The 19,696-nt window shown below is 39.7% G+C and overlaps 1 protein-coding gene across 2 annotated transcripts; it reads left to right on the top strand.

Moving 5' to 3' along the window:
- Positions 1-1,111: 1,111 nt before the first annotated feature.
- LOC137391778 (uncharacterized protein K04H4.2-like) lies at positions 1,112-19,608 on the top strand. Of its 2 annotated transcripts, XM_068078307.1 has the most exons (7): positions 1,112-1,278; positions 5,981-6,160; positions 8,024-8,161; positions 8,261-8,492; positions 8,584-13,248; positions 18,425-18,588; positions 19,225-19,608. In XM_068078307.1, the coding sequence occupies exons 1-7, from the start codon at positions 1,114-1,116 to the stop codon at positions 19,360-19,362; spliced, it is 5,682 nt and encodes a 1,893-aa protein (XP_067934408.1). In that variant the 5' UTR covers positions 1,112-1,113; the 3' UTR covers positions 19,363-19,608. The 2 variants fall into 2 exon arrangements, with proteins under 2 accessions (XP_067934408.1, XP_067934409.1); XM_068078308.1 differs by lacking the exons at positions 18,425-18,588; positions 19,225-19,608 and adding an exon at positions 13,325-13,417 and having other exon boundaries at positions 8,584-13,279.
- Positions 19,609-19,696: the final 88 nt, after the last annotated feature.

Raw genomic sequence — 19,696 nt, 5'->3', positions numbered from 1 at the left:
GTCGAACTTAGCATTCATTTTTACGCTGAAATTATCTTTCTGCAAGCTCATTGCAAATTACATTAGTATACGTGGTGTTCTGTAATAGAATAAACTGATAGCTGTTCACTATTTAGTTTTCTGGTAAGCAACTCGATGTATTGTTTGTCATTTAAATGTTAAATATATTAATGACAAGTGGTATTGTTGGGAATGCGTTTCAAACATGTCTCATTAATTTAGCATTGCAAATTATTGAATGATGTTGTTAGCGAGATAGTCTAACATAGCAGCACTCACAAATGATTGTCACTGCCAAAAAAATTGCGTGTGGTTTTCATGCATCTCTATCGTTAACGTGGGTGTAATACTTAGCTGTCATGCAACAAGAGGCTGATACAAATTGCATCATGATTATTGTTAGCATAAGTTGAAATGTTGCAGCAGTAACTGATGTGCATATTTTAGCCACCATCTCCACGGAGTGCAAGTTTTTTGAGGCTGCAAGGGTTTTTGTCATAGGTAGCAGGTAGCTTGACAAGTTGCTCAATGGCAATAAAATAGCCCACGAATACTGTGAAAACTCTATTTTGGGACATAAAAAACTTTTTAGTTTGCACTGTGCAGAAGTTATCTTGCTAACTCATTGTGCAGGAATTATCAGTTCACAACTTGAGCAGTTGTGGGCTGCTGGAGAGTAGCTTTAAACTACTGGAGCAGCGCACATTAGACATCAAATTTTGGGTAAAACTTAACAACTAGCGTGGGATGCATCAAGCAGGTGGATCAGAATTGGATTCTTTTATTGTAATAATTAAACTAAGGAGCAGCTGATTATAAACTCTGTATTGTTGTAACATAAAGCATTACTTATTACTAAAAATACCATAATTTAGCAGCGATGCATTATACTGGAAATACCATGTTACGGGAAATAGTTTAATGGATTGTCAGCAAACTCATAAAAATAAATTCATGTAACAAGATTGCATACATAGGTTGCATATCAAATATCAGTCATCTATCCTCCATTTTTATCAATTTTTTCACATGAAATATCAGAAAAAATATTATGTTGTATATTATATCAGCTGATACATTATGGGATTTTCAGTCTACCATTCCATTGTAGGGATGCTGGCCTATCAGAGGGCTGTTTTTCTGGTAGGCTGTCTTTCAGTAGTCTCAGCAATAGGAAATGACCTGAAGTCAATTCTTTCTACTTCCAATGGGCTTTGTGAGAGTCGGCAAGTGACTTGCCAGTCAAACTCTGGACCCTCCTGCTGTGATCGGTCCTTGGTAAGTAAATGCACAATCTCAATTCTCGCTGTTTATTCAACTTCAACACTGTACTGACATTTGAGACCACAATCATAACAAGTGTTTTGTGCCAGCTGTGTTGCTGGTAGTATTAGTTGAAATAAATAATCGTTTCTTGTGAGGCTATTTGTAATGAGCACAAGTTGTGATAGAGGCTACAATCAATTCATTGCTAACTTGAAAATTTAGTTGCACTGAATACTTAATCTTGCTGGCATTTTCTGCTTTAAACTAAATTTTGGTTTCAAGCACGGCATGTATATATTGGTCAATAGACTTACATGCATTTATTCATGACCAGTTTTTACAACTGCTTTATATTTTAATTAAAATCAACTCGGCACTATAGCAAGTGAATAATTTTTGATAACTTTCAAAGACACGATGAGTCTACTGGTCATGAGTGTGTGTTGGGACCATGTTGAAAGTCGAAGACATCAATTTTCTTCTTGGTTTCCTGAAAACATTTGGACTTGTGCCACAATCAATTGGTTTCCATCTGTCAGTTTTTTCTCAAGATTAATGACAAAAAGGTCGAGGAAATGTCAAACTTTCTTCCAATATTATTTTGCTTTGGGTTGCGTGGTTAAAAAATTGCAATACAAAGTAACATTGTTTGGCAAAGCTGTGAGTCAAATGGCTTTGTTTGCATTTCAACCAGAATTTTTTCTGCAGACTTGAATGGGGATCAGTTGAATGTAATGCAGTTATCAGTAATCAGTTAGGAATGGTTGTCGGTATTTGGGCTCACCACATTTGTATTATGGCTATTATTGCTCCAATGACTAGGGCCTACTGGAATATGTTTATGCACGAGACAGAAAAAATGCCAGAAAAATTTAGCCAAAAAATGTTTTAGCCAGAAAAATGTCTACAAATGAGCAAAATTGTTTAGAGAAGGATTGAGGATCAAGTAGACTTGTTAAAGATGAGGTCGCGTCAAATTTGAGTTGATCTTAAAAGAAAGTTTTTTTTCTCTATCAGTTGATATGCTGTTTGTTGTACTATGCGATTTCATTGCCAAGATATTTGAAGATTAAAATCGAAAAAATCTGATCGCTGTAAAAACGCTCAGGCCAAAAAAACATGCCCAGACTTGCCCAAAATGATGTCACGCGTGATATATCTTTCAATATATCTTGTATTCACATCGGCTATTTGCGATAAAAGTCTAGTCCTACGCGGCTCTATTGGCATATATTTTATTTTGTATTTGCTCATGTTGGCTAGAATAAAATTTTAAATCCCGCTACAGATACATTATTACCAATGTCTCAAACGCCTCAAACAAGGGAAATTATTATTATGAATCTTTCAAAGGCCTCAAATAACGAAAATTGAAAAGTTGTCTTACTCACTTTCTCCAAATGCTGTGTAAACATTTGAGTACCTACTACCAATTCTACCGGTCTACGGTAATTCTGTCAAGCAAACTATGTAGAATAAGGTCTTTGTATCGGCACAGTTCCGCCGCTACCCACACTAACGATATACAGCCTCCTAAAATCACCTTCGCGGTAACTTCACAGCAATTTTTACAATTCTGTTGTTCAGCAATAAAACGTGTCGATTGAGTAATTCGTCAAAGTAACGATGTTAATTAATTTAGTAAATATCGATGTCTATGCGATTTAATAATAGAGTAAAATCCCTAAATTGAAGATCACAGACAACGCGTTTTACGAGTGATAACATTTATTACGACCTATATAAAGATTTCACGCTGATGATTGGCTAATGAAGCGACCTTATATTTATCGCTCGTGGTTTCTTTTCAGATGTATCACTAGTGACGTCACGAAATAAGCACCCGCTGGAACGTGAGCTTTTTAAAAGAGGGCCTTATTCAAACGCTTATCTCTGGACAGGGTTGGTCTACAAAGACAAAAATGGCATCAAATTGTAGCTGATGTTTTAGCCTTTCATGGGTCTTGATTTCATTAAATCGAATTTTTTGACGCAATCACATCCTTAATGGGAAAACCTTCAACATGCTCGAAGCAGTTAATGAGCTCTCTCGATGTGAAACAGAAAGGGATGAGATCCTTAGAAGATTGTCACTTGGGATTGGACCTGGATTTGGTACTACAGACCGGAATCTAAGCACCAGTCATTGCAGTGGAAACAGCAAATCCGGTGTTTAGAAAAAGTTGAGGTCACAACAGTCTACCCATAGAGTCGTTCCTGCTGTTTTTGTGATATGCTATGACCGATCACTATTTCGTATTATAAGGAAGCACCACTGTCAACAGTACAACCAACTGTAACTTTTAAAGCTGATGCCATTGTTCACCAACACAATGTTATAGGCCCTACCCTATACAGCAGCCAAAACAATAGAAGCAATTGACAAATTTCATTGGAAGTTGCTATCACATCCCCCTACAGTCTTGATCTTGCATCATCTGACTTCTACTTGTTTAGGCATGTTGAGGAGTTTCTGAGAGGAAACCACTTCACTAGTGATGGGGAGGTTAAGACATCAGCGAGCGGCGACTTGTTGTAAAGTCAATCTAAAGATTTTTTGCGGAAGGCATTCAAAAGCTGATACCTTAATGGCAAAAGTTTGCCATTACATGGAAATCACATTGCAAAATTTAAAAAATTGGACGCTTCTACTTTATATCTTTTTATAAACCAATTCACCTTATTTATCACTTGGCGTTCATATATATATATATTTATAGATTTATATATAGCATACATACATCTTTATATATCCATATAAATATTTGTATATATAAACCGTGCATATAAAACGTTTATATATGCACATAAACGTAGATGCATTTGAATATATCTATATAAATTGGAACTTTATTTTTTTAATCATGTTAACTCATGTGGGTAATAATGTCTACTTAAGCTTGAGTCTCCTATCAGAAGCCTAGTAGATTGAGCACTTATCTCAAGATCTTGGCCATTCCCGATAGAACAGTCTTGGCTAATCCCATAGTTGCTTTTCTGCAACTGCCTTGGGCTGATTGTTGTCAATATTTGGGCTCGCCACATTTGTTGTATAGCTATTATTGCTCCAATGACTACTGGAATTGCTCCTGTATGTCGACACTTTTCATCCTCCTTTCTGTGTGGGAGCTCTTTTTCTTTTCCTTGCTAGATGTGTTGTAGTCACCGAGCTCTGTTAAATCTATTATTGTAGCCCTTTTGCTCTCCTTGTCGGCCATCATAATATCTGGCTGGTTCGCCAAGATGTACTCGTCTGTTCGGATGTAGATATATTAGATGCGCTTATTGACCTTATTCAGAGCGTCCCACCAGTGTTGTGGCTTATTGGGGCCATACTCGTCACAAGCTTCTACACACTACACTTGTGACATGATTATACCGGTCAGTGTATGCGTTTCCTGCTAGCTGTTAGATGATGTGTTGGATGGTCTCAGGTGCATCTTTGCACAGTCTGCATCTAGGATCGTCTCTAGTGTGATAGATTTTTGTTTGGAGTTGCCTTGTTGGGAGCACTTGCTCCTGGGCTGCCATGATTAGCGACTTTGTATTGACCATTAGGTATCCTTTGTTCAGCCACATATATGTCTGGTGAAGATCGCCAACCTTAGATATTTGTCGGTGGTAAGCACCATGAAGAGGTTTCGTGTGCCAGTCAATTTCCTCATCATCAGGGCGTAAGTCCGTTGTAAGAGCAGCCGATTGAAATTCACCTAGCAACTTATCTGAAATGGCCATGGAGGCTGCATATGCTTTGATGCTTTGCTCCTCCTCTTTCACTGTCTGCTGTACACTTTTGAGTCCCCTACCGCCATCTTTCCTATCAAGATACAATCTAGTAGTATCAGATTTTGGGTGGAGTGCTCCATGCATGGTCAGCAGTTTACGAGTTGCTATATTGTTATATAGTGTGCATTGACTGCTAGCTGCTTGCATCCACCGATGATGTGTTAGATGGTCTCTGGTGAATACGCACCGTCCTCATCTAGAATTATTTCTGGTGTGAGAACTGTTTGGATTTGCCTAGTTTGAAGCGTTTGCCTTTTTGCTGCCATGATTAGCAACTCTGTATTGGCCATTAGATCACCTTTGTTTAGTCACATGAAGGTCTGATGGATGTCACCACTGATACAGTACAGGATTACTGGCATTGTTAAGCATTTATTCCGTGGCTTGGTTCCTGACATTAAGCTGGCTTCGTAGTATTTGTTGAACACATTTTTGTATTTAGTAATGGTTTTTAACCCACCTCGACTTTGTGGTGGATGTTGCTTTGCGTAATCCCAAAGTACTTGTACCTTTTTTCTATATCCTTGATATCAGTTGCCATTTTCAGACCATCTACGTGTACGATATGGCCATTATATATTAATTTTCATAAATGCATATGTACGTTTACAAATAAAACAGTTTTAGAAAAATAACACTTCGCAGTACTTTAACAATCAGTTTGACTTGTCAGTCAAGTGAGTCAAGTCGTGTCAAGTAAGGATTTTAGTTATTGCCTATTATAGTGCATATAGTGCATTCAGGATGGTACATGAAATTTATCTGAACACATTTTATAAGTGGCCCTGAGTAACGCCGAGTTTTTGTCAGTCATGCGAAGAGTAAACATCAAATCCTTGTAAGATAACATTGTAAAAACAATTTCAATTTTTGCTAATTGTGAAAGCTCCTTTTACCAAGATGAAACCTCACAGCTTTCGTCTTTCAGGGAGTCTGTTGTGAACATGGCAAGACTTGTTGTCCGTTCGGTTTCTCATGTGAGGTGGGAAGTGACATGTGTGTGTCTAGGTACGGAAGGGTACCACAGCTTGCTACTTCACCACCACAACTTTCTGAATCTGTGGCACCGTTGATCTCTGCTAACAATGGGTCATGCGCAACAAAACAGGTGAGGCTATAGCATTCTTACCTCAGTGATAGATCCTTGCTATTTTTAGTTGCTAGACTTCATAATGCATGTTTTAGTCCAATCGGAACTCAGTTTTCATCTGCAATCCTTTTTAGGGGCCGTTCAAAAAGCGAGTTGTCTAAATTTTGGAATGAGTTTCTCAATTGAAAAGGATGTGAATAAGTTTAATCCATTCCAAAACTAAAAGCAATGTTTTAGTAGGCATTTTCACATTATTTTACATTAAAAACTGTATTTTGAGATGGCAGGTAACACATCAAGTGTATTGAATTTTTCATAAATGCACTATTGATAGAGAAGACTAGGCTAGTATTGTCATGTTTGTAGCAGCTCGTTCCTCAGCATCAGCTTCTCATATCTTTTGTGTTAAATAAAAATGTATAGAATTAGCTTGTGTGTTGTACTCTAATAAAAGTTATAAATAAATTAATACACTAGTATACTATACAAAACAGTCACTATTTCATAGACTCAATGAACACCTCTGCATGCAACGAGTAAATACACAGGATAGTGAGGAAGGGAGGGTAAATACACAAGATAGCGAGGAAGGGAGGGTAAATACTCAAGATCGCAAGGAAGGGAGGGTAAATACTCACGGTAGCGAGGAAGGGAGGGTAAATACCCAAGATCGCAAGGAAGGGAGAGAATCAGCAGCTGAACCATCTCAGTTTTCTTTCCTCATCTCAGGGGTATTTTAATTGTGAATTGTCGTTCATCATCAAAAGCACAAAGTGCAAAACAGTTTATGTGAACTCCAGTTTGTTTTAGATGTTAGCCATACCAATTAAGCTATGCAAAATGCTATAAGTTCATTAGGCAATATGAGTCGTGATATAGGTTAAATTATGCATAGCATTTTGCATTTCGCAATGTCACTAAAGCTTGCTCTCAAGGCTCTTATTAGTTAGTTTAGCAATACGGATAGTAGCTTGCTAAAATTAGTCATTGGTAATGTGCTAGGCTAATGGCAAGTACATTACAACTACATAATAATTACATTACCTGCGACTGTTTATAAGCAGTATTTTTAATACACGTACCGTGCAACGCCTGGCATTCGGCTAGTACTATATATAATTACTTGATGTATTCATCTTCGTTTATGGGCTATGAAGAGAATTACACAAAGTGCTGTGTGTTCTTATACGAGGATTTGTTCCAACATTAGATGGTTTTCATGTAAAAAGCAAATATTGGAAGAAGTTTTAAAAACATGCTGTTTTCATATTTTAGTAGAACTTGGCTGTCTTAAAACCTGACTACCTGGCTGATCATTGAAGTCGGCTAATTTTATTGTCACCCAAAGGACTTATGCTTCTACCTGACTACAGTTCATTGTCCCTACAATCAACGTGTTGTGTTTATTTTGAAGACTTTTGCATTGAATGGGGTTTATTGACCAATTACGTTGGTGTTGAGTGTGATTTTTGCAATTTAAAAAGTTCCCCGCATACAATAAGTCTTCACTTACCGTAATTTTAGTGAAATGTAGAAAATGGTCTTACATGTTAATGCATCGACCTCATGCTCAGTCATCAAATGCATGAAAGTGATGTCTCTTGCCAAATATTAGTGTTTAATGCATCAGTTATATCACTTACTTAACTATAGCTGTTCAGAAGGAATTCAACCTATTGTAAATACGAAGTAAACTTAGTCGGATGATATTATACAGGTTGATTGTGGTTGCATCCAGTTTATTGATGTTTGCTGACTCTGGTGCTCAGCCTTGGTTCCCTAAATACTCTCAACTGCTACTTTTTGATGCATCAACTTTTGCAACCCAGCTGTGAAGCCAAAAGAACCAATGCAGTGTTCAAAATACTGTTATGATTGCAGTGCGAAGCCAGCCAAACTTGCTGTCATGATGATTGGGATTGTTGTCCTGTGCCTGATGCTGTTTGCTGCAAAGACAAAGGACATTGCTGTCCACATGGCTACATCTGTGATGATCAGCCATACATCTGCCGGTGGCCAGTGAGTTTCCACTCCTTTTAATTTGATGAAGTCTAGGATTGCATATAACTAATCCCTCATGCTTCACCATTTACTCATACGTTTGCATGTAATTTTAAGGATGATGGACGCGCAGTTCAAACAATTTCATTCGAAAGGCAGGAGCGAGTCGAGGATGTAAAATGTGATGAAGATTATAGTTGTCCAGCTGGAAACACCTGCTGCAGAACACCTGCTGGGAGTTGGGGTTGTTGTACAGTGCCAGATGCTGTATGCTGTAATGATCACATACATTGCTGTGGAGCAGGCTCAAGCTGTGACGAGACACATAGTCGATGTATCCCGGATCTAGGTAGGGCTTCACTTTTATTGTTGATTGTTCATTTTCATTACATTCTTTATTGTTACTCTGATGATGTTTATTATGAAATTTTTAATTTTAGGTAAACCATATCCTTGGTTGCTAAAGCGGATAGCTCGAAAAGAAGAAGCGGTAAAGTGTGATTCTACTCATTACTGCCCAGTTGGAAACACGTGTTGTAAAGTATCATCTCATCTTTGGGGTTGCTGTCCAGTTCCTAATGCTGTTTGCTGCAATGACCATCAGCATTGCTGTCCTTCTGGTTATACCTGTCAAACTGGAACAGGTCAATGTAGTCAAGACTTGACAAGTATTCCTTGGATGGAGAAAAAATCGGCAATTGTTAAATCAACATCTGTAGAAGAAGTTCAATGCGATATGATGCATTACTGTCCTAGTGGTGACACTTGTTGTAGGCTTTCAGGAGGACAGTGGGGATGTTGTCCAGTGCCTAGTGCTGTTTGCTGCGATGACCATAGGCATTGCTGTCCCTCTGGTTACACTTGCCAATCTGGAACAGGTCAATGTAGTCGAGGCATGACAAGCATTCCTTGGATGGAGAAAAAATCACCAATTGTTAAGTCAATACCTGTAGAAGACGTTCAATGTGATGCAACACATTACTGTCCTAGCGGAAGCACTTGCTGTAAGCTTTCTGGAGGCCAGTGGGGTTGCTGTCCAGTGCCTAATGCTGTTTGCTGTAATGACCATGTACATTGCTGTCCTTCTGGTTATACCTGCCAAACAGGAACTGGTGAATGTAGCCGAGGCTTGACAAGCATTCCTTGGATGGAGAAAGAATCACCAATTGTTAAGTCAACACCTGTGGAAGACGTTCAATGTGATGCAACACATTACTGTCCTAGCGGAAGCACTTGCTGTAAACTTTCTGGAGGCCAGTGGGGTTGCTGTCCAGTGCCTAATGCTGTTTGCTGTAATGACCATGTACACTGCTGTCCTTCTGGTTATACCTGCCAAACAGGAACTGGTGAATGTAGCCGAGGTTTGACAAGCATTCCTTGGATGGAGAAGGAATCACCACTTGTTAAGTCAACACCTGTAGAAGACGTTCAATGTGATGCAACACATTACTGTCCTAGCGGAAGCACTTGCTGTAAGCTTTCTGGAGGCCAGTGGGGTTGCTGTCCAGTGCCTAATGCTGTTTGCTGTAATGACCACGTACATTGCTGTCCTTCTGGTTATACCTGCCAAACAGGAACTGGTGAATGTAGCCGAGGTTTGGCAAGCATTCCTTGGATGGAGAAAGAATCACCACTTGTTAAGTCAACACCTGTAGAAGACGTTCCATGTGATGCAACACATTACTGTCCTAGCGGAAGCACTTGCTGTAAGCTCTCGGGAGGCCAGTGGGGTTGCTGTCCAGTGCCTAATGCTGTTTGCTGTAATGACCACGTACATTGCTGTCCTTCTGGTTATACCTGCCAAACAGGAACTGGTGAATGTAGCCGAGGTTTGACAAGCATTCCTTGGATGGAGAAGGAATCACCACTTGTTAAGTCAACACCTGTGGAAGACGTTCAATGTGATGCAACACATTACTGTCCTAGTGGGAGCACTTGCTGTAAGCTCTCTGGAGGCCAGTGGGGTTGCTGTCCAGTGCCTAATGCTGTTTGCTGTAATGACCACGTACATTGCTGTCCTTCTGGTTATACCTGCCAAACAGGAACTGGTGAATGTAGCCGAGGCTTGACAAGCATTCCTTGGATGGAGAAAGAATCACCACTTGTTAAGTCGACACCTGTAGAAGACGTTCAATGTGATGCAACACATTACTGTCCTAGCGGAAGCACTTGCTGTAAGCTTTCTGGAGGCCAATGGGGTTGCTGTCCAGTGCCTAATGCTGTTTGCTGTAATGACCACGTACATTGCTGTCCTTCTGGTTATACCTGCCAAACAGGAACTGGTGAATGTAGCCGAGGTTTGGCAAGCATTCCTTGGATGGAGAAAGAATCACCACTTGTTAAGTCAACACCTGTAGAAGACGTTCCATGTGATGCAACACATTACTGTCCTAGCGGAAGCACTTGCTGTAAGCTCTCGGGAGGCCAGTGGGGTTGCTGTCCAGTGCCTAATGCTGTTTGCTGTAATGACCACGTACATTGCTGTCCTTCTGGTTATACCTGCCAAACAGGAACTGGTGAATGTAGCCGAGGTTTGACAAGCATTCCTTGGATGGAGAAGGAATCACCACTTGTTAAGTCAACACCTGTGGAAGACGTTCAATGTGATGCAACACATTACTGTCCTAGTGGGAGCACTTGCTGTAAGCTCTCTGGAGGCCAGTGGGGTTGCTGTCCAGTGCCTAATGCTGTTTGCTGTAATGACCACGTACATTGCTGTCCTTCTGGTTATACCTGCCAAACAGGAACTGGTGAATGTAGCCGAGGCTTGAAAAGCATTCCTTGGATGGAGAAAGATTCACCACTTGTTAAGTCAACATCTGTAAAAGACGTCCAATGTGATGCAACACATTACTGTCCTAGCGGAAGCACTTGCTGTAAGCTCTCTGGAGGCCAATGGGGTTGCTGTCCAGTGCCTAATGCTGTTTGCTGTAATGACCATGTACATTGCTGTCCTTCTGGTTACACCTGTCAAACAGGAACAGGTGAATGTAGTCGAGGTTTGACAAGCATTCCTTGGATGGACAAAGAATCACCACTTGTTAAGTCAACACCTGTGGAAGACGTTCAATGTGATGCAACACATTACTGTCCTAGCGGAAGCACTTGCTGTAAGCTTTCTGGAGGCCAATGGGGTTGCTGTCCAGTGCCTAATGCTGTTTGCTGTAATGACCACGTACATTGCTGTCCTTCTGGTTACACCTGTCAAACAGGAACTGGTGAATGTAGCCGAGGCTTGACAAGCATTCCTTGGATGGAGAAAGAATCACCACTTGTTAAGTCGACACCTGTAGAAGACGTTCAATGTGATGCAACACATTACTGTCCTAGCGGAAGCACTTGCTGTAAGCTTTCTGGAGGCCAATGGGGTTGCTGTCCAGTGCCTAATGCTGTTTGCTGTAATGACCACGTACATTGCTGTCCTTCTGGTTACACCTGTCAAACAGGAACTGGTGAATGTAGCCGAGGTTTGACAAGCATTCCTTGGATGGAGAAGGAATCACCACTTGTTAAGTCAACACCTGTGGAAGACGTTCAATGTGATGCAACACATTACTGTCCTAGCGGGAGCACTTGCTGTAAGCTCTCTGGAGGCCAATGGGGTTGCTGTCCAGTGCCTAATGCTGTTTGCTGTAATGACCACGTACATTGCTGTCCTTCTGGTTACACCTGTCAAACAGGAACAGGTGAATGTAGTCGAGGTTTGACAAGCATTCCTTGGATGGAGAAAGAATCACCACTTGTTAAGTCAACACCTGTGGAAGACGTTCAATGTGATGCAACACATTACTGTCCTAGCGGAAGCACTTGCTGTAAGCTTTCTGGAGGCCAATGGGGTTGCTGTCCAGTGCCTAATGCTGTTTGCTGTAATGACCACGTACATTGCTGTCCTTCTGGTTACACCTGTCAAACAGGAACTGGTGAATGTAGCCGAGGCTTGACAAGCATTCCTTGGATGGACAAAGAATCACCACTTGTTAAGTCAACACCTGTAGAAGACGTTCAATGTGATGCAACACATTACTGTCCTAGCGGAAGCACTTGCTGTAAGCTTTCTGGAGGCCAATGGGGTTGCTGTCCAGTGCCTAATGCTGTTTGCTGTAATGACCACGTACATTGCTGTCCTTCTGGTTACACCTGTCAAACAGGAACTGGTGAATGTAGCCGAGGCTTGACAAGCATTCCTTGGATGGACAAAGAATCACCACTTGTTAAGTCAACACCTGTAGAAGACGTTCAATGTGATGCAACACATTACTGTCCTAGCGGAAGCACTTGCTGTAAGCTTTCTGGAGGCCAATGGGGTTGCTGTCCAGTGCCTAATGCTGTTTGCTGTAATGACCACGTACATTGCTGTCCTTCTGGTTACACCTGTCATACAGGAACTGGTGAATGTAGCCGAGGCTTGAAAAGCATTCCTTGGATGGAGAAAGAATCACCAATTGTTAAGTCAACTCCTGTGGAAGACGTTCCATGTGATGCAACACATTACTGTCCTAGCGGAAGCACTTGCTGTAAGCTCTCTGGAGGCCAATGGGGTTGCTGTCCAGTGCCTAATGCTGTTTGCTGTAATGACCATGTACATTGCTGTCCTTCTGGTTATACCTGTCAAACAGGAACTGGTGAATGTAGCCGAGGCTTGACAAGCATTCCTTGGATGGAGAAAGAATCACCACTTGTTAAGTCAACACCTGTGGAAGACGTTCAATGTGATGCAACACATTACTGTCCTAGCGGGAGCACTTGCTGCAAGCTTTCTGGAGGCCAGTGGGGTTGCTGTCCAGTGCCTAATGCTGTTTGCTGTAATGACCATGTACATTGCTGTCCTTCTGGTTATACCTGCCAAACAGGAACTGGTGAATGTAGTCGAGGCTTGACAACAATTCCTTGGATGAACACAGAAACGGCAGTTGCAAAGTCTTTCTCTATAAATTCAGTTCCATGTGATGATAAACATTCATGTCCTGATGGTAGGACTTGCTGTAAATCTGAGTCAGGCCTGTGGGGATGCTGTCCTCTTCCAGATGCGGTATGTTGTGATGACCTTAAGCATTGCTGTCCTTCTGGTTGGACTTGTCACCCTGAATCTGGGCATTGTACCTCAGGTATGTTTAAAAACTCACATTAGTTCAGCATGTAGTATGTAATACTACATGCTACTAATGTAGTCCACATTAGTAGCATGTTCCAGAACACACCTATTGTATGTATATGCATTTTTTACTTCAATCTTTATAATGTCGAAATTATTTAAAACCTAAAATTAAATGCTACACTTTGGCTCTTCCAATTACCTAAATGTTCGGCAGACCATTATCTAACTCATGTGATGTCATATTTCATTAACTTCTATAAAAAGTGTGGCAACAGCTGAAGAAGTGTTATGCAAGCATAAGTTTTCTGATGTATGTCAACACTATTTTCTTGCTTTTTATGTCAATCCTTTTTCATGTTTGTTTTAGTCTGTAAGCAGAATTATCTGTATATTTTATCAGTTATGACAATGAAAAGTTTGGCATTCCGCATGATTTTAGTTTGCTTTTGAGAGCTTTGATCTAAGTCAGTGGCAACAATGTTTTTAAGTAGACAGTGTGTAGATACGGAGAACACACATGAGAACACATGTTATGGTTACAGCGATAGCAGGATTAGAGATAATTTCCAAGAACAGCAATTATTTCACCTGGCGAAATGGCAGCCTAAGCTTTTTGTCAGCTGGGCTGCTTCTTAAACCATAACTGACACGTACAGCTTTCATCGTTTATTTAGGTAAATCAGACACGCTGATTCCGATTTTGTACTCAAAATAAAGATTGGTCTACTAACTTTCAAAGTCATGAAGACTGTTTTACAGCGTTTCAATATCGGTCTCGAAAACAACACAATCGACACAACAAGTTGTATCCATAAATATGTGACGTATGCTTTTTAGGAATGGAAGTTGAAGATGTTTATTCCGTTTTGGAATAATAAAGATGGGTGTCTTAAAACCCATTATTATCTAAGTTCAACCTTCAAAATAGTCTGTTTTTTTATGAAAGGTAGATAAGCTAATTAACATTGCTGTAGCTTGTTACAGGATGTTTAATAGGCTGAACGCCGAGAAAAATGAGCTCAAAAAGCGCAATAACAACGCTAGCTTGTAATAAAATCGCGCTTTTTTTCAGCTCATTTTTCTCGACGTTCAGCCTATTAAACACCCTGTAACAAGTTACGAGCGATGTTAAATAGCTTATCTACCTTTCATAAAAGACTGAGATTATGGGTTTTAAGACACCCAACTCTATCATTCTAAAACGGACTAAACATCCCCATCTTCCGTTTCCAAAAAGCTAGCATACGTCACATATTTATGGGCAGAGATTGTTGTGTCGATTTCCATCATTTGTGAGACCGATATTGAAACGCTGTGAAAAAGCCTTCATGACTTTGAAAGTTAGTGGACCAATCCTTGTTTTGAGTACAAAATCGGAATCACTGTGTCTGATTTACCTAGCACGAACGATGAAAGCTGTATGTGGCAGTTATGGTTTAAGGAAATACACTTATCCAGCCATTTTTAAAAGGGTCTTAATGAGCAGCGTGTACTCAGGCTCATTCTATTATTATTACAGCACAAGCCTTTTTATGTCACAGTTCTAAAGGTGCACAATGTTTCCTATCAACATGTTTACAGGGGAATGTCATCAGCTGTATACATTCTGTCAAAAAAGTATCTGTGCTCAGCTCATGATTAGTTCCATATTCAGATTGTTTGCTGATTAGAGAGCATCTGTCTCATATTTAACAGTACAACTTCAGATAAAGGTAGGGCCACACGAGACAAAATTCTCACAAAATCGGCAAAATTTGGACGAAACGATTCGTACGAATTGACATTTGGATGAATTCGTCCATCGTTGGTTGCGCACGATGAAGAATCCTGAATTGGACGAAACGTCAGAAATTCCTATGAATCATTGTTTGATTGGTTGGTTGAAAAGGATAGTTGAATGTTGAAGGTCGTTTTCTTTGGCGCTTATCCAGAAAGATTGAAACGAAATCGGCTTCAATGTATCACCGCGTTCTGATTGGCTAGTTGAAAGTTAGTTTCATACGAATCCGTGGTGGGGAAACTCCGTGTGGCAGGTCAGAAATTTCGTACGAATGGAATTTCCCAGATTAGTTGAAATTATACGATACGTGTGGCCTTAACTGTGCATTGCATTTTCACACGGTGAATGAATTTGGAGGAAAGATTGGCAGTTTTTACTGAAATTATTAATTAAGTGCTATGAGCTAAGTCCGCCAACTTAGCCAAAGTCATTGCGAATTGGTAGAACCATTTTCTTCTAAATCTGGTTTTAAATAATTTTATATCCATGCAAAGCATTTGTTAAACACTAAACAAGTGAAGCGTTAATGTGGTGTTTTTTAGTATCTCTAATATTTTTTTTCCAGAAAATGCAAATCCACAAACTGGATTCTTTTCACATGTGGTTCATAGAATAATCTGTTGTCCGTTAAAATGATTGGAAGCTGAACTAGTAGCATTTATGAGCTAGAACATTTTATTTGCATTTCAGTACATTTATAAAGCTGCGCCGCTATTAGTTCTAGCAAAATGACCTAGGGGTAAACCTCTGAAGATACTTTCACAAGGTTTTATGAGAAAATAACACTGCTTTCGAAGATAGTTGTGGTGATGCAATTGTTATCAAATTGATACTACATCATTACCTGTACAAAATACATTTGGAAAAACATCAATGTGTACAAGAACCTACACAGCATGTCCGCCCATTATGTTGGAAATAGCTAAAATACACCGGTATAAGGATATACAGTGAAACATGGATAACTCGCCCTCGGAAATAGCGAACACATGGTTAACTCGACTGGATTTGCTTGGTCCGTTCCCACACAATGATAAATGGCTCTATATAACTCGAATTCAACACTGTTATAACGAACTGTTTTTTGCCCAACGGCTACCGAAACGGTTGCTATCGCTTTAGAAAATCACTTTATTCCAAGCCATAGAGGTAAACCTCAACTTTTCGTAATTCATAAGCGTCGTTATTACCTCCATCGGCAAAATATTTTTGTCAACGACTGTTTTAAAAAGTTTAGTGAAATTTGATTTATACTGCTATACGATGAATGGCAGGGACTGGCCCGGCCACGGGCGCAAGGATTTTCGCCACGCACATACAAAACAAAAACAGCATGTTGTTTTTGTTTTGTATTTGCGTGGCGAAAATCCTTGAGTGCGTGACCCGGCTAACCCGTGATGATTAGTTTTCCGACGTTGATTCCGTGTTGAATTAACGTCGGAATGTTTAATGTTTAAAACGTCTTAAAAAATGTTGTAATCAAACGTATACGTTATCTTAGCTAAAAAAACTATTCATCGTTTGACCTAAACACAAAATACGTGTGTACATTCAATAAGTATCCATTCAAAAAGCGTGAGTGATATACAATGTACCGTAAAACCTCGTAAAACTTTTAATTGAACTGCCTCGGAGTGTTGCTCTTAACGAATCCCAGGTAAAGTAAGGTAATCTTTCCATAAACTTCAAGAAAGATCGGCAAAATTGATCGTGGGTAAAACGCTCAAAAGAAAAAGATGTCTTTTCTTTGAGCATTTCAGCAACGATCAAGTTTTGCCAATGTCAATCTAAAAAACGTCCTGGCAATAACATCACCTCAAACAACAAACCAATCTCAAGTGATAGAAAAATCTCTATACTTTTTGATAAAAACGTTTTAAACTTTACATTAGAAGCATTTAATTTGAAACAAGCCATTTGTGCTTTTGATTTATATTATAGTTTGTATATGTTCATGTATCTACTAATAAATAAGTGAATACATGGACTTGTGACAGTGCTCTGATAACTTGAACACTCTGATAATTCGAACACTTTTGCTCGGTCCCTTGAAGTTTGAGTTATCCGAGTTTCACTGTACATACATTCGTGGAATTACTACTAGACACGTTGCTTTTGGCAAAAAGGAAGTTGTTGCATATCCTCCTTTAGCAATTGTTTTGCCTGCCTTCGAAGTGTTTAGAGATTATGGGCTGATCAAGTATGTATGATCAAAGGTCTGGTTAGGCAGCAGAAGGTTTTGAAATCACACCAATTTATGAAGCTATGGTTGCCTTCATCTGAAGGAAACATAGTTCTAAAAATTTGCTTTTGCGTCGAGTAATCATTTGTTAATAAATTTTACAACAAAGAGTCAGTTTACCAGTGCATTTCATGAACATTCAAACAACGTATATGGGTGTTAATACCGGAAGCGAGGATAGAAGTCATTTTCCACAAGGGCTAGAAACGGCACAGGTTGTGTGACTCGAGTTGAGCTTGTTATGACTAGTGTCAATAGGGCAGAGGCTTCAATTGACATTTGAATACATCATAGTATTGCAATATTTCTGGTTGACTAGCAACGCTGATGAGCTTAGTGGCTTCCAACTGTCCATGCATACGTAAATACATTTTCTATATATATAAATCTCGGTGTTTCTCTGTGTCTAAGTATAGCATCGACGTTTTAGAAATGAAAATTCGCTGTGCACTGGTTTTGAACTTGGAACCTACTACAGGCAGGCATTTATCCAATACAGCACACTGTCCAACTGGCTATGCTACGAAATAAATTGTGCATATACCATTACATATGCCAATCTTTCATGCCGTTTCAAAACGTTCTAGCTAGCGTATCCTAGAATTGTTGGCCATAAGATAAATGTCTAAACTCACATGGGCAGCAAGACTATCGCGATTAGTATAGAGCTGTAGTAAGCATTACAGCTGGTACAGTATGAATTACACAGAAATAAACAAACGCCTTCATTTAAGATATAGTGGTAGGTGTTGTATATGTTGATTAATTACAAGTAAATTTTCTGCAAAAACTTTTTTCTTTACTGTGCCACGCCGGGCATTCAACCAGTACATTTATAAATGGATGCAGGGACCTTTGAAGGCAGATTGATGCTTGGACATGCGATGCATGCATGAAAATTTGAGGCAAACATACATAAATGCATGTTTGCCTCAACATATATTTTTTATTTTTTTCAGTAACTTCAGTTTCAAGCTCTTCAGTTTTTTTTCCATTGTGGTGAAAATGTGCCTTAAATTCTGAATGTTGAACATCACGTATTATTTTGTTGCCGTTTATACATATCAACTTCGTGAAGCAAAAACCACGTATGCCTTCTGAATCGTGTTTCTTGAACTAATTGATGTAACTAGAGAATGTGATGGAATAACTTGCTATATTTAGGCAACCAAAAGATATATTGGACGACCAAGGAACCTACTATTGAAGACGCAGTTATAGCAAGACAGGCCAAAGCTGTACAATGCGACTCGACATACCAATGTCCCAACGGATTCACATGCTGCTTAATGAGTGGTGGAGAATGGGGGTGTTGCCCACATCCTCAAGTTAGTATTACTACTATCATATATACTCTTTGTGCATGATTTAAGAAGCAAAGCTAAAGCCTGGTTCCCATATACGCCGCAAGCACTGGCGATGGTACTAACCGTAGGGCTATCATCAGCGAAATGTGAACCTACGCACCGAGTGCCGGCGGTCAGCGCTGTTCAACTTTCACAAAGAGTTGCAGGAAAAACCTTCCCGGGATGCACTGTACAGATGAAGGTCAGCATTTTCGAAACGACATGGCTAACAAACATTTTTTATGCCTTGTTAGCGATGCCGCTTTATGTAAACAGAAGCCGCCTAGCATCGCAAGAGTTTTGCTGCCCGAGATTACCACCGGGGTCTCGCATTCGATATGAGAACCAGGCTTAATACTTTCAACGCAGCATTGAAGATTAACATGCTTGCGTACCGCAGGAATATAGCCTCATGTTGGCACCTCTTATTTAGTTACATCTTTTGCCAAAAGATCCCAGCCCAAAAAACTTTTGGGTTGATATTTGCAAACCACTTTGCAGTCTTGGAAAATAGCTAAGGTAAAGAGGTTGTCATTGGTCTGACATTTGTAAGCAGACCCATCTCAGTAATAACTTGTGGGGCACCCAAGATTAGTTAAGGTACTTTTTCTTTTGTAGGCAGTCTGCTGCAAGGATGGCAAACACTGCTGCCCCAACGGTTACACCTGCAATGTGGTGAGCAGTCGTTGCGAGAAAGGGGACATGAAAACCATATTAGCAGCTGTTAAACTGATCTCAGCTAATGGAAACGAGTAGGCCTAGAGGCTATGTGTTTTCTACACTAATATTTGACACTACTTCTGATTCATAGACAACTTACTTTGAGCCCTTCTGGTTCATTCCAGGGTTGAATTTTTTACTTTTAATAAGTAATCATATGAAATGTTCCATTTTAAACTTAGTTGCTGTTTTTAACCTTTTTATAGTGCAATCACTTGTAAAGTATGCCACTGTGAATCTATTGAATCTGGTGTTTAAAATAATATAACATTATTCATATTAGTACAGTGGACTATATTCAAAGAGCAACCATTCCAGGATTGTATTTGGGCTGGATTATTCAAACAAAAGACTGTCCGTCTGTGATATA

This window comes from Watersipora subatra, chromosome 3 (assembly GCF_963576615.1).
Source record: "Watersipora subatra chromosome 3, tzWatSuba1.1, whole genome shotgun sequence".
Classification (NCBI taxonomy): domain Eukaryota; kingdom Metazoa; phylum Bryozoa; class Gymnolaemata; order Cheilostomatida; family Watersiporidae; genus Watersipora; species Watersipora subatra.
This window is presented reverse-complemented; position numbering and strand designations above follow the sequence as displayed.

Excerpts from the sequence above, each read along its gene's own strand:
- LOC137391778 (XM_068078307.1), top strand. The coding sequence starts at position 1,114 with ATGCTGGCCTATCAGAGGGCTGTTTTTCTGGTAGGCTGTCTTTCAGTA. Across the intron at positions 8,162-8,260 it reads CATACATCTGCCGGTGGCCA|GATGATGGACGCGCAGTTCA; the intron begins GTGAGTTTCCAC and ends TGTAATTTTAAG. Across the intron at positions 18,589-19,224 it reads GGTGTTGCCCACATCCTCAA|GCAGTCTGCTGCAAGGATGG; the intron begins GTTAGTATTACT and ends TTTCTTTTGTAG.